The sequence below is a fragment of the Acinonyx jubatus genome, chromosome B1, assembly GCF_027475565.1.
Source record: "Acinonyx jubatus isolate Ajub_Pintada_27869175 chromosome B1, VMU_Ajub_asm_v1.0, whole genome shotgun sequence".
NCBI lineage: Eukaryota > Metazoa > Chordata > Mammalia > Carnivora > Felidae > Acinonyx > Acinonyx jubatus.
Window position 1 is genome coordinate 69,005,360 of NC_069382.1, and position 15,019 is coordinate 69,020,378.

The window sequence follows — 15,019 nt, forward strand, 5'->3', positions numbered from 1 at the left end:
CCCTTTTCTAATTACATGTCTGTAATACATGTACTCCAATCAAAACAATATACCACAAAGCCAAAATGAGAATCTGGTTCTCTTCCATTAAGCCAGCAGGAAAGAGATATGCAACAATGTAAAACAACAGCCACTCCTCCCACTATTTTTGTTTGTTTTTGAAAATATAGTTACTTTTCATAAAAATTAAGTTGCTTATGTTAAGATGTAATAAGTATAGTTAAGTGATTTAATTAATATTTTAAAAATTTGTCTCAATTTATAAGACAATATCAGTACATATAACTCACACAAACTAAAGCTCTTTGTGGCCTTCAAAATGCTTCAGATTGCAAAGGGGTGCTAAGACCAACAGTTGGAGAGCCACTGCTGTGCAGTATGAACTAAAGTGGAGAAGGCAGGCTGGAGTTCAGGCAACTAGGTAAGCAATTTCAATAAAAGATTCGAGATGAAATGATGAGAAAATGACCAAGACCATAATAGCAGGGATGGGGAGAAGCAGCCAGATATGAGTCATTTCTAAACAGGAATCAATAGGACAAGTAACTGATGAGATGATCAGGGAGAGAGCTCATGGAAGAAAGATGCTTCTGCCATTTTTCATGAAACGCTGAGTACAAAGTTGAGAAATGCAGATGGTAGAGCCGGCTTGATACATGAACTCTGAGGTCCAGCAGGAAGTTGAAAATAATTATGGGGAACCCACAGGAGTAGTTACACCTAAAGTTGTGTGGATAACCACAGATACAAGTAGAAATTACTCAGGGAAAAAAATGATGAGTAAGAAGCTAAAAGGACCAAGAATGAATACCTGGTAAAACCCAGTATTTCAGGATACACTAAAAAGGAATATCTAGTGAAAGTGGCTAATCAGTTAAATCAGGAAAAAAGTTCCAAGAGTGAGTCAAGTGCTAGTAGCCAAAAGATGGATGCTTAGGGTAGGAGACTGAGTCAGGATGTGAAGACAATCATTAGTCCTTATCAAGTCATAGAAGGACTCAAAAGTCAATAGACTTGCTTAAAAAGAATAAAATATCTTTACCAAAAAGTACAATGGTAACAGGAGTTAATATTAACAGAGGAGTGAACATTAAGAATATTAAGTAGTACTGGGGCGCCTGGGTGGCGCAGTCGGTTAAGCGTCCGACTTCAGCCAGGTCACGATCTCGCGGTCCGTGAGTTTGAGCCCCGCGTCAGGCTGTGGGCTGATGGCTCGGAGCCTGGAGCCTGTTTCCGATTCTGTGTCTCCCTCTCTCTCTGCCCCTCCCCCGTTCATGCTCTGTCTCTCTCTGTCCCAAAAATAAATAAAAAACGTTGAAAAAAAAAACTTAAAAAAAAAAAGAATATTAATTAGTACACATTGTTTCATTTCTTACCACAATAATGTATGGCTTTCATAATTCCAAGAAATTCAAGGAAAGGAAAGGAAAGAAATAATGAATAGCCCAGAGAAAGTATAGACCATTGTAGGCTATTAATTTAAGATACATGGTAGTGAACAGAGGGAAAAAACAAAGTTAATGAAATAGGAATACAAAAACTATACTAGGAAGGAAAAAACAAAAACAAAAATAAAAACTATACAGTAGGGGCGCCTGGGTGGCTCAGTCAGTTAAGCATCTGACTCTTGGTTTCAGCCCAGGTCATGATCTCATGGTTTGTGGGATCAAGCCCCAAGATGGGCTCTGCATTGATAGCATGGAGCCTGTTTGGGATTCTCTCTCTACCTCTCTCTCTGCCGCTCCCTAGCTTGCACTCTCTCTCTCAAAATAAATAAACTTAAAGAAAAAAAAAAAACTGCATATATTTTTTTTTCAGTTGAGAGACAATTTAGCATATTTGTAAGCCCTTAGCGGGGGAAAAAAGCCAAAGAAAGAAAAGCAAATTGAAAACTCGGGAGAGCAGAGGTAAGGCAATAGAGATAGGTCTCAGAAGAGAGTAGAGGAGATAGGACAAAAGGAAGTCCCTTTCCTGTTATGTCAGATGGAAAGGAGAAAGAAAGGATAGCATAGGTAGCTTTAGAGTGAAGACAGGCACTGGGAGAGTTTCCACCCAATTACTTCTATTTGTTTGTCTTTGAAATAAACTAAGACTGTATGCTAAGACTCAAAGGGGTAGGCTCAAGGATAAAACAATTATTAGAGAGAGAGAAAAACAGAGACACTAAGGGCCAAGTAAAAGGATTATTGGAAACATTGTGAAGACCCAGCCAAGACTAGATCACCACACAAAATAAATCAGTACAGATTCTGAATAACTGAAAGCATCTACATCTGAAGAATTAAGCCAAAAATATCATAGTCAAATGAATACAAAATTCTGGGTGATATTGAAAAGTGTTGTAGTAAGAATTTGGATCATTTTGTCAGTCATGCCCATGGTGTAATGGAGAGCTAAATATTGATGCAAAAGGACACTCATTACTCATCTACTCATTAATACATTGGTATTTTCTATGAGGTTATTCCCAGGAATCATGGTAGTAAACTTCCCTGAACAGTCATGAATCCATACTATTGTTCTCCTAAAAGAGGACCAATAAAGGTCAGATGTTTCAAGTTAACCAACATATTCTATTAGTGATTTAATCAGTGTTTTGCTGTTATTCCAATCAGAGCTCTAGAAATATTATTTCATATTTACATCATGTCTTAGAGGAGCTATTTGTATGTACATAAATTTGAATAATTTGCTTCATGAATTCTAAGAGTAAATTTCCATAAAATGTCTACGGTAAAAGAAATCCTTTATAAAAGGTTCTCTGCTTTGTGGAACACAGCAGTGTTCTGTCTCTTTCAGGTAGTAACACAATGAGAATAGAGAAGATCTCTGCAAATATACTCTGTGCTTTACCATATTACTGTATCTCCAAAAGAAAAAAAAAGGCACATTTCTGTAAGTCAAATTCCTTAATGTATAAAAATTGGTACGCTAATAACGCAAACAATTCACCTTCTACATACATTAATCTACTTTGGAATACAATGAAATACATACATTTTAATAAGTCAACTCTGAAATTTAGCTCCCTTTGTAATTAACTTAGTCAAGAAACAGAATTTTGTGTATTCTTTTTCTGTTGGTAGGTTTGGCTGGTTTTTAGCCTGAAAGCAAAAGAGGAACAAAAACAAAAGGAGTTAACCCTGAATATAAAGGTACCAAAAGAATGATAAATAAAACTTGATTAAGTCATAAAAGATACAGTTGTCATAAATGAATGATGGATGAGTGACATTGGGAGACTACGGAAATCGAACTTTTCCCTATACAAATGAGTAGAGACCCCCCCAAATTAGTGACTTATTCAGTCATAAAACCAATCAGCAACAGTTTTAACTGAGATACAGGAGTGTTCTTTCTCCCATATTACAATGCTTGACCATCATGATTTAGCAGACATACAAAGGGAACTTTAAAGGTGTTACCTTTAATCCCAGTCCCAGTTAGCCACTGACCCATCAAAAGATTGATCTATATTATTTCTGTATAGTCAGTCACCCATTTTATTCCATTTGACTTGGCAGGCATAGTGGGGCTCTTATGCAAAGAATTTTGAAGTAGACAGAATATAAAATTGTGTATGTGTGTGTATACACACACACACACACACACACACACCTTCACATATATTACTAAGTATATGTGTGTATATGTATGTATATACATTAAACTTTCACATTCTGCCTACTTTGAGATACTTTGCATAAGATTCTCATTATGCATGCTAAATAAAAGTGTGTCTGTGTATACATTTGTTATATATGGTTAGAGTTAACATATTGTGTTAACCATAAATTGTAAACACTTGAGATATATGTATATATACATATTAGATGAGGGGTGTGTGTGTGTGTGTGTGTGTGTGTGTGTGTATGCATATATTTGTTAGAGTTAATACTATATATGGTTCAACAAGAAAATAAAAGATACCATATAAAGAGTATTATTATTAAATACAATCAAATATCAAAACATGCAGTATGAACAAAAAAGACTCAAGAAGAGGGAGTTAACATTAATTCTAGTCATAGACTCATGAAATCTTGGGGATGAGAACAACTTTTAAATTCTGTAATTTCCCAGTGAGGCTTGATTTGGGTAGTATCTCTACCCAAGCCACATTTTATTAGCAATAAAGAACTACCCAAAGAAATCCATTTTCTCTTTGGACAGTTCTATCATATCCTTTAAAATTGAACTTGTCTTCCTCTATGTTTCTCTTTGATCTCGGTTCTATAAGTCGACATCATGCAAAAGAAGTCTAGTTCATCTTGTGTAATAACTCCTCAAATAGCAGGTAACTACTCTTCTATTCTTCAAGGAAAACAACTCACAGTACAACCAACCAAACAACAGACTTTCATGTTCCTGCAAATCCTGATCATGATTCCTTAACAAATTCAATGAAATTCTAACCATCACAAATGATGGCAACCAGAATTTATACCCACCATGATATTAATACTTTTTTCTTTCTAAAAATAGTATTTCTATCAATGTCCAAGACTAAGTATTAAATAGCCAGCACATGCTATCAATTTATACTAACCTTATTCTCAACTGAAACTTCTAATTATTTTTAAAAATTTCATAAGGTAAGGTAATACTTGAGGTGAATCATGAAGGACGACTGAGACCTGCATAGATTAACCAAGGTGTTGTCATTCTAAACATAAACATGTCTAAGCATAAACAATGGCAAGAGTAGTTTAGGAGCAAGGGCAGATCAACCTTTCTAAAACTAGAGGGTAGTTTCACATAAAGTTTGGGATGCAAATTAGAGAGGCCCTTGAAAATCAAAGTAAAGAGTTTGCACTAGGATCCATCAGGCAAAAAGAAGACATTGTGGGTCTTGAACATAATATTAACAAGATGAAAATGGAAACAATATATAAGATGAATAATAATGACCAGAGAAAAAATAGGGCAAATAATTAGAAAACTATTGAGGAAAAAAGTTCAAAATGACGGTAAGTGGAGATGCAACGAACATGACAGATAGAGGAAATCATTCTAAGAGAAAGAAAGACAGGTTCCATTTAAGTTTCATGCCTGAGTAGCTAGAGTAATGAGGATGCCAGTTTCAAAACCTAGGAAATTATTTGGAAAGGGAAGATCATTAATTCACCTGATGGCAAAACAACAGCATGCCAGTAAGCTGGGATTGTTTAACAGGTAGTAAAAAAAATGCATAACGAAACATTAGTGACATATTCAAGCTAGATGCGTTATGGTAATAATAATACAATTTTCAATTGTATTCATTACAGAAATTACCCACACCCTTTTGCAATCAGCTTTTCATCTTTTGGCCAACACATTTATCTTGAATGTTTCCATCAGGAAGAAACTAGAACTAAACTAAAATCAATCCACTCTATTATAATCAATAGTAGGTAAGAAAATCAGAATAGGAAGAAAATAGCTAATATTACACTTAGACAACATGTAATAGCTTTGATTATTCAGTACATCTACCCTTCTACCACATATAACTGATATATACAAATGTTATCATTAAATGGTCAAATCTCTAAGAGACAAAAAAAATTCTCATAACATACCAAATGCTTTTACACACATAGTTGTTTTGTTTTGTTTTTTGTTTTTTTTTAGTTTGTGAACAAATTAATATACAGAAGCCACGTCGTTTTCCATTATACATACAGAACCAAATTCCTTTGTCATGATTTTAAAAGTAGAGTACCAACAGTTTGGAGGAAAACAGATGGGACTCATTTATGCTAACATGACTACACACTAATATAAATAATAGCAGCCCTCATCTAGTATCAATCAAGGGTATATTATTAAGTCTCCCCATATTTCAGATACAAGTATGGGCCAAAAATGGGAGAAAGGAAATTTTAAATTTAAGTTATAAACATATTAGTGCACTTACTGTAAACTATCATATACTTGAAATTCAAACAGTCCTCAACAAATGGTAGAAGATTCCCTAGGCTCAGTGATGGCAAAAATGGCAGCATGTGCCAAAAGGTTACAGCCTGGCCAAATTCAGTATTTAAAAGTGACATTATGTCTGCTGATAGCACAAACAGAAGTGACAAGTAATGTTTTTTGTTGTGATAATTCTCTTTTGTTTTGGTTTATTCAATCAAAAATTCTGAAAGTATACTATATATGTTCTGGTTTCATATATAATGCACATATAAATACAAATATATCAACATACACCACTTTCTTAAAAATTATGGCAGGTATGACTAGATCACTTAAATCTGCCATCCCTCAATCATTATTTGAGAACAGTAGCTTGACATATTTCTTCCTATTGGTTTAGATCAGAAAGGAGAAATATCTTCTGGGCTTGAAAGACATACTTTAAAAGTATGATAGTTCATGAAATTCCAAGAAGAGATTCTACCACTGAAGGTTTTTAAATCCTTATTATTAACACAAGACCAAGATATATTTATTTTATATGGGTGCGCTTTCCAAGCCAATGCACCAAAAATAAAGGCAGATTTGTTTAAATCTGCACTGAAACAAAATTTTCTTTTCTTTTTTTTTTTCAACATTTATTTATTTTTGGGACAGAGAGAGACAGAGCATGAACGGGGGAGGGGCAGAGAGAGAGGGAGACACAGAATCAGAAACAGGCTCCAGGCTCCGAGCCATCAGCCCAGAGCCCGATGCGGGGCTCAAACTCACGGATCGCGACATCGTGACCTGGCTGAAGTCGGACGCTTAACCGACTGCGCCACCCAGGCGCCCGGAAACAAAATTTTCAAATGATTCTATCTCATTCTATTGGATAATAGTAAGGCTGTAATCAAATACAATATATAAAATCAAAGAATCTTAAAAATATGACAAATTAAATTGACCTTAAATATCACTATCTGGTCTAACCACCTATCCAATGTTCAAATTTTCTATAAAATATATCTGCCAAATAATTACCCTTCATGCCGAGTGCCTCCAGTTACTACTTATTTTAACTATTGGTGCCAAGCAGCAAAATCTACTTTCTCATCCACATCAGAGTTTTTCAATGATTTGAAAACAACTTTCAAATACCTCAGTTTCTTCAGTTCTTCCTAGTATGACATGATATTATTTCAATTGTTACTGCAATATTGATTAGCACAATACAGAAATCTCGGTAAATCTTGCTTCAAATAATATCATTCTACTAATACACTTAACATAAAATTGGTAAAATAGAAATACTAATTTCTTTAAGTAATGATATATACTCATTTATATCATATATATTATATACATATAATGCATATATATACATATATATTATATATGTATATAATATATATATATAATTAATGTAGTATCTCATTTTTTCTTTCAAATGTTTTCTACCATATTTTCCCCATCCTATCCTTGCACAGGTGATTTCTTGACAAAAGTGCAATTTATACTTCCATCTTTTTTAGATTCAGCCCATCACTTTAACCCTTCAACATCACAGTGGATCCTAATTCTGTCTCAGATATTCACTGTATGTTCCCAAATCACACGATCCTCAGTTTGGTTGTTTCCTCTGTATAGTCTTATTTCAGTCACTGAAAAAAATGTTAAACTTGATAAGGCCAAAATTTCACAAGGAAACATCATCCATGTTGGAGATGTTCCACTAATCACCCAGTTGTTAACTCATCTAGTTGTCCCTATATTGAGACTATATTTCTAAATATGGTCCATAGGGACTTATATAAGTTCCTTTCAAGTATCTTAACAAAACCCAGATAGAATGACTTATAAGAGCCAAAGATCTTTAGGTTTTTATTCATTCTTTAAACAAAATTTTATTGTATGTATTTATTCTGTGATCTCTGATGATTGAGTCAATAAGACACTGCTCTCTAGGAGCTTACAATCTAGTGGGGAAAGCAGGCAATTACAACTGATGATTACCAAACAGTATTATAATAAACATGATAGGCAGTTGGGGAACTATGGAGGCACAGAGTGTCATTATCTAGATCAAATAATCAGATTAGGGAAGGTTTCCCAAGGTTTGAGATCGTTATGGAACAGATTAAAATTTGGTTATATGGGTGTGATGCTCTTCAGAGAGAGGTCTGGGCCAGACATACAGACTTAGGTGTATTAAAAAGAAAACCACAGGCCCAAAATGGTGTCACTTAAGCCAAGTCACCAAATATAGACCTAATACCTAACCCAACTACATTTCAACGTCCCCTAAAAATGTAGTTTTAACTAGTCAGTCAGGAATGTTCTGATCAGCATCAATGAGGAATCTGTCACATGTGCCCTCTCCATTCCCCAAAAGATGAGATAATGCATCTAGTAAGATCCCCTCCCTCTAAGGGAATGTAGCCTTGCCTGAAATAATCCTTTTTTTGCTAAATAACTTCTTGCCACACTCTCCTTCCTGTAAAAACCTTCCATGTTGTATAACTCCTCAGAGCATCTCTGTACTTGCTACATGGAATGCTGCCTGATTCATGACCTGCTACTAAACCAATGAGATGTTCAAATTTACTTGGTTGAATTTTGTTGTCTAAGAAGATTCAACAGTGAATAAGTGATATTTACAGCCATGGATTTAGACAAGACCACTGAGGCAGGAGTTAACTAAAGAAAAAGCATTGGCATTTCAGGTAAAGGAAAGAACACTTCTAGAGGTGTGAAAGAGTAAGTGTGTATGAGATCTGACTCATATGTGTTGAGGTGGGAGGGGGACTGGGATAGCAAGATATTGCTGGAGATGCCTGGGTGGCTTAGTCGGTTGAGCATCCAACACTTGATTTCGGCTCAAGTCATGATCCCAGGGTCGTGGGACAGAGCCCTGTGTGGGGCTTCGTGCAGTGTGTGGAGCCTGCTTGAGATTCTCTTCCTTTGTCTCTCTCTCTCTCTCCCCCTACCCTCTTCCACATGTACGTGCTCTCTCTGTGTAAAAAAATAAAAGTGGTGGCAAATGGCTATTCAAAAAAAAAAAGAAGAAGAAGAAGTAAAGAAAGATATTGCTAGAGGTGTCAGAGGCCAGCTTAGCAAGAGCTTTGAGTATGAAGCCAAGAAATGAGAACCTTATATAGAAAGCTATGGAGGCGCTTAAGGGGCTCTAAGCATTGGAACTACTTGAGTAGACTGAAGATTCAGAAAACACACTCCAGTGAAATATGAATTGATGGAGGAAGACAAGAAGCAGAGAGACTAATAAAAAGTTCACCAAAACAGGTGGAGAAGATAATTAAAGTAGTGTGTCCACAGGGGAGTGAAAATGAAGGACATATTCCAGAGCTGATAAAGACTCTGAATTGAGAAGTCTTGGAGACTACTCAATTTGAGACGCTAAGGTAGAAAGAGAATGTCTAAGGTGATCCCCAGTACTCCCGTTAGCAAAAGAGGTAGTGGTATCATTTGCTGGAAAAATGAACACGGTATTAGGAGTGGTGGGGAGGATTTCTGAACTCAGGTTTTATCATGCCGAGTTGAGCCCGAGGTCAAAATAAGTATAGCTACATAAAAATATTGGAGTTATGGGTATGGCATTCTTCAAAGAAGTCTGAAATGGACACAGAGATTTAGGAATACAGTGAATAAATGGTAGTTACAGCCATAGATTTGGACAGAATCTCTCAGGCCGACCGTATAGACAACCAGAAGAAAGAAGGAATGAAGGTTAATGTCAAATTCAAACTGGAAAATAAAAAGCTCACGATGTCCAAGGACTTAATCAAAATTATCTTCTCATTTACAGTTTATTTCTTATATTTTAAAATATATTAAATTTCTAAAATGTTTGAAAGGAGATTTATCAGATAGCTTGTCAATGTCATATGACTGTTACACATCAAAAAACAACAGCATAAATTTATGTTACAGCATCTCAAAAAAATGTGAATTAAAAAAAAATAGTAAAAGAGCCAGGAAAAGCTTATGATATAATTCAAGCTCAACATCAAAATTGAACCCTAGAATGTTAAGGACCCCAAGTCTTTTATTTCTTCTATATTTTAAAACCTTTTTCTTCTTATATAGTCTTGGTTGGGGGAAGGATATTATCACAACAGTGAAACAGAAAATTTGTGCTTGTGTTTGCTACACTCATACATTAACTGCCTATGTCTATACAACTCCAATGCCTCAACTCTACTAAAAAAAAGTTAAATAAAAAATCACTAAGGCTTCCCCATATTAAAGAGTATTATGATGTGATCTGAACCTAACTTTCATAATCTCAAATATTCCTCTTAGTCAAAATGTTTTATACTTTTTCAACTTATATAAGATGGGCTAACTGGATCATCCTCTAGATACAATGATTTGCATATTCTTTCACAGCACATTATTAAAGCTGAGGTTGTTAATCTGGATGTTCAACGAAATTTAATATAATGCACCCAAACATAGCCAGAGAAAACTCTAGTCTTCTGAAGTTCATTGAATTCAGTGATAATAAGTCAAAATTCTTAATAAAATGCTCAAACAAAAAATATGTAAATGTTATTCTCCAAGGCACACTTACTTTTTAATAAGTCAGATTTTTGGCAGCATCACCATGGCAACTGTTAATAATGCTTTAGCTAGTCTCATAATTATAAAAAAATAAAATACTAAAAAGTTTAAAATTGTGTTAGAAAATTTCAAAGATAAAATTTCAATTAATTACCAACACGTCTAAAATACTGTGATATGGGCTTAGCAAGTGTATGTTGGGCCTTCTGCTTGAAGATATTCATATTCATCAGAACAGAACCTTTATGGTTTCACTCTTAATTAACCTACTAGATTTAACTTTAAAAATCTGTCTTAAGTATAGACACTTAAATATATAGCCATTTTATATATAAGACAATTTAACAGCATAATTCTGAAAAGGAATAGAATGTCCTCTAAAGAACTCATGTAAGATACATGGTAGTTCTCAGGCTTGGTGTTGTCATCTTCAGAACTCTCAACTCATGACAGTTGATGGGGGAGGCAGAAGGAAGAGGAAAAGAGCCCCGTGAACCTCCACATATAGAGAAACCTGACTGATTGAAGTTGGCTTGATTCCACACACAGGATGACCATGACTGTTAAGACATACGCAACAGTTTGTACCAATATGCCAACAATCATCAAATAAATGGTTAATACAAAGAATATCTAAAACATGAGAATGTGTCCTTTCACTTGGGAGGAGTAAGGGCTGCCAATGTCCAGTTCCCTAAAATGCTTATCTCCTGGTTGTGACACCAAGGCTCTTGACATTGAAGAACAGTGATAGTTGCAGATGGCAATTATTCCTGAACCTGCTCCATCAGATACCTCATACCCAGTTGGGCAAATGGCCAAGGAGGGACACATGAGTAGAATTCAGGGCCATCCTATTACACACCCAGAAATCTGGTCCTGACATCAGACTGTGCAGCACTGAAATAAGCAGCAGGACTATTAAACCTGAAAACCAGCAGATACTTCTAAATAGGGAAATTTATTTAATTCTAGACTTTGATGTGGATCATGATACTGTCTCCAGACTTTTAGTCTCACATACTCATATAAATACCCATTCCAAAAAACAATTTTAATAGCCTTTCTTTATAAAATAAACTTCCTAAAATGTACCTTAACATCTCTTACAAAGTATCTACAAACTATAATAGTCTACCTTTAAATGATGTTGATCCTGAAATTACCCATGATCAACATGGCATTTAAAAAATCTTAATTCAAAACTGACCTATAACAACAAATTAACTTTTATTTCAGACCTCCACATATATTATCACCTAAAAACACATTATATTGGTGTTAAGTCATTTGCTTACACACTGTTCAATTCCTCTAACCATTAGGTACTATTTGCTGTTATTCACCAGCAATATTAACCCTTCCTATTTAAAAAAAAAAAAAAAAAAAGAGTCCAATCCACAAAAGGAGGAGTGGGTGATTTGGATTTGTTTTCATGTTTTTTGAGAAATAACCTAATCTCCTAATCTAAGTCCTTTGCAGAAAAGTACTGAAATAGAAAACTGATCTCATGTGAATTTTCTTCTTCCATGTATCAATATAAACTAAATACACCTTAAAATCCTACTTTAGCTATCAAATTTTTAAATTAATATTCATTTTTAGGAATATTTTTTAAAACCATCTTTTTGAACTGGTATTTGCTCAAAACACAGAATTCCAGTATGTAATTATAGTTGCATATTTAGGGTTGAAAGAAATAGTAATGCTTTTTTCTAATTTTATAAAAGATGTATAGAAATCATATAATCCCAGAACATGAACAAAACTTTATAAAACTTTACCTTAAACACTAGGAAATAGCTATCACGTGCTAAACCTCTCTTGTGAAACCAATGGGTACATATTCTGATATGAAAACTTTTGCTGATATGTGTTTTAATAAACCACCTTACTTTGATAAAAAATGCAATAACATTTCTCCATATAAGAATATAAGACATGAAGAACGTACGATGGGCATAGATACTGCTTCTTTTTCCCCTTCCCTTTCTTTGAAGACTTCTCTTTAGAATAAGCTTCTTCAACCCACAAGGAAATTAAAATAAAAAAGGCAATCGCCAATAAAAACTTCATCTTGAAAGTTAAATTTCAGGAGATCAATCTACAAGAAAGAACAAGAAAATGTTTACATTAAATGATAACAATAGGACTCTACAGAGTAGACCATGACTACCCAATGGCCAAGGGCATTTATACGTGAAAGTTTCATTGCTCAAACCTAAATGGTAAGCCTTCATTATACATGTGTGATGTTTAGTAGTAAAAGTTAAATAGTGATTCACAGAAATATAATCCCAATGTTTAGAAAGCTACCTGGAAGGATGTTTAACACAGTGTTAAAAGGTTATCTTCTTCTTGTACATTGGATTCTTTATTTCCTTTTTAAATTTCTATATTGTTTGAATTTTGCATGTACATTTTTTTCAAAAATAATAAAACTATTCTAAAGGAAAAGATAATTCTAAATATTAAAGAACTGATAGAGATAAAAAATTAGTACCAAAAGTTTCACACTTTATATTCATTGTTTTTTACTTATATGCATTAAATTTGCAAGTTACATTTTACTCAAAATAGGATCATATTGATTTAAGTTAGCTTGTTGGCTTTCCCACTTTCATGTTACTAACATTTATCATCAAGATGATTTTCGACTCCACAAATTCTGTAACATTATATGAAAAAAATAGCAAGTGTGGTCAGACCCTTCCAAATAATCTTCTCAGTCCTATTTTAATAACATTCTCTATGCTCAAATGAGAATTATATTCTTGCCGGTCCAATGCATTAACAAAAGGGAGAGAAAGAGAAAAAGAAAAAAACTTTAAGCATCTAGTGACACTGGAATATTTAAGCCTCTTTTGCAGTCCTTCATTTCCAAACCATAAATTGTTTCCCCATCATTGTTTTCTGCAGACTAAGAGATCTGTCATAATCCTCAACACTAACTTAATTCCTATCTCACCTGGATAATTCTCCTTCTCCAATGTCATAATTTGCATCTTCCTTCCTCCCAGGAACTCTCATTTTCTCCCATTTATCCTTTACAGCCCCTGAGGGAAGCCGGAACGGCTTCTTCCCTGGTTCTCTCTACTGAGGACAACAGAGGGGGCTTATCAGGCCAAGAGCAACAACAGAAGGCTCTCCTCTGTCAACTTCCAGCATTGGACGCTCCCTTCCCCATCCTACGGTGGCATCTGCTTCCAGACACCTTTGCCCACAGCAGCAGGTACTTCTCCCACCTTCACATTCTTCCCCGGGAAATCAGAAGGGCCATCCTTAACGGGCTGAAGGGTCGACAGAAATCCAACCCTACGCTCTCTGTCTTCACCTCCAACCTTTCAAGGGGGACAACTGCAATGACTGAAGGAGCTTCACAAACAAAACAACGCAAGGAGCCCTCCCCGCAAATCCTGCGTTCCCCCAACGCCCCCCCCAGTTCTCTGCATCCCTCCTTCCGGAGCGTATCCGTGGACGCCACCGCATCCGTGACCCGGCTGCCGGGCGCCCCGTGCCCCTCTCCCCGCGCAGAGCAGCGCTCACCTCCTCCCCCTGCACGCCGCAGTGCTCCCCGCGCCTCCCAGGCTTGACCCGGTCTCCCCGCAGAGCATTTATTCCGGTCCCCAGACCACCGCCGCCGCCCACTCCCCGTCCTCTCTGCCCCCCACCCCTACCCCCAGCCGAGTGGAGCCCCTGACTCTTACCGGAGGCGCCCCCGCCCGCAGCCGCCAGGCGAGGACGCGGCGGCGCGGGGCCCAGACGGCGGTGGCTTCTGGGGGTGCGGCGGGCGCAAAGCGGGGGCAGCTGCGTCCCCGCCGCCCGCGCCACCGCCGAGCTCGGCTGACGCGCCTGCTCGGGCCGCGGAGCCTGCGCCGTGCGTGGCGCGCCGTTGCCGGGGCGTCTGCAGCCGCGCTCGGGGACGCTGCGGGTCGCGGGCCGCGCTGCCGTGAGCCGGGGCGGCTGGCCCGCGGGACAGCCGGCTGGCGCGACGGCGGGCCGGCGGGCCGGGAGGAGGGAGAAGGTGTTCCGACCGAGCGTGGAAGGACGTCACAGCACCTTCCCCTCCAGGCCCTGGAGGGGGTTCTGTGAAATGTAGTCCCCCTGCAGGGGACTGGAAACGACGGGCGCGGGGAGGGGGGTGGGGGGGTGAGGACCAGTTTGGGGACAGAAGGAGACAGACCTTTCAAGGAGCTGAAATCGTTTAGGGTCAACTTTTGATCACTAGTTACAAAAACAGGAAAACAACAAATGATCTTAGATAAAGCAGATGAACACAGCTTCTGTAATTTCATCATCAGACTCTTGGCATCTAACTTAATCCCTTGAATTTTACCAACTATTTCTAACAACTTGACCTTTCTAAGCAAGCTTAAATTGGTCGAAATTACTAACACCATATAATCTTTCAGGTAATGCTATTTTAACATTTGTTACATAATTAGCATGTGTCTAGAACTTTACAATTTCTGCATTATATCATTCATTCCTGGGCAAGTTTTATGTCGTCATTCCCGGTTTGCGGATGATGAAAGTGAAGCTCAAATGTATT

At 37.0% G+C, this 15,019-nt stretch overlaps 1 protein-coding gene across 1 annotated transcript in view; it reads right to left on the bottom strand.

Moving 5' to 3' along the window:
* GLRB (glycine receptor beta) overlaps nucleotides 1-14,418 on the bottom strand; it is a 95,890-nt gene extending 81,472 nt beyond the window's left edge. Inside the window, exons 1-2 of the mRNA XM_027067936.2 lie at nucleotides 14,175-14,418; nucleotides 12,422-12,571 (exon numbers count right to left, since the gene is read on the bottom strand). Coding sequence (XP_026923737.1) covers nucleotides 12,422-12,543 — 122 coding nt within the window. The 5' untranslated portion in view covers nucleotides 12,544-12,571; nucleotides 14,175-14,418. The remainder of the gene's footprint in view (nucleotides 1-12,421; nucleotides 12,572-14,174) is intronic.
* Nucleotides 14,419-15,019: the final 601 nt, after the last annotated feature.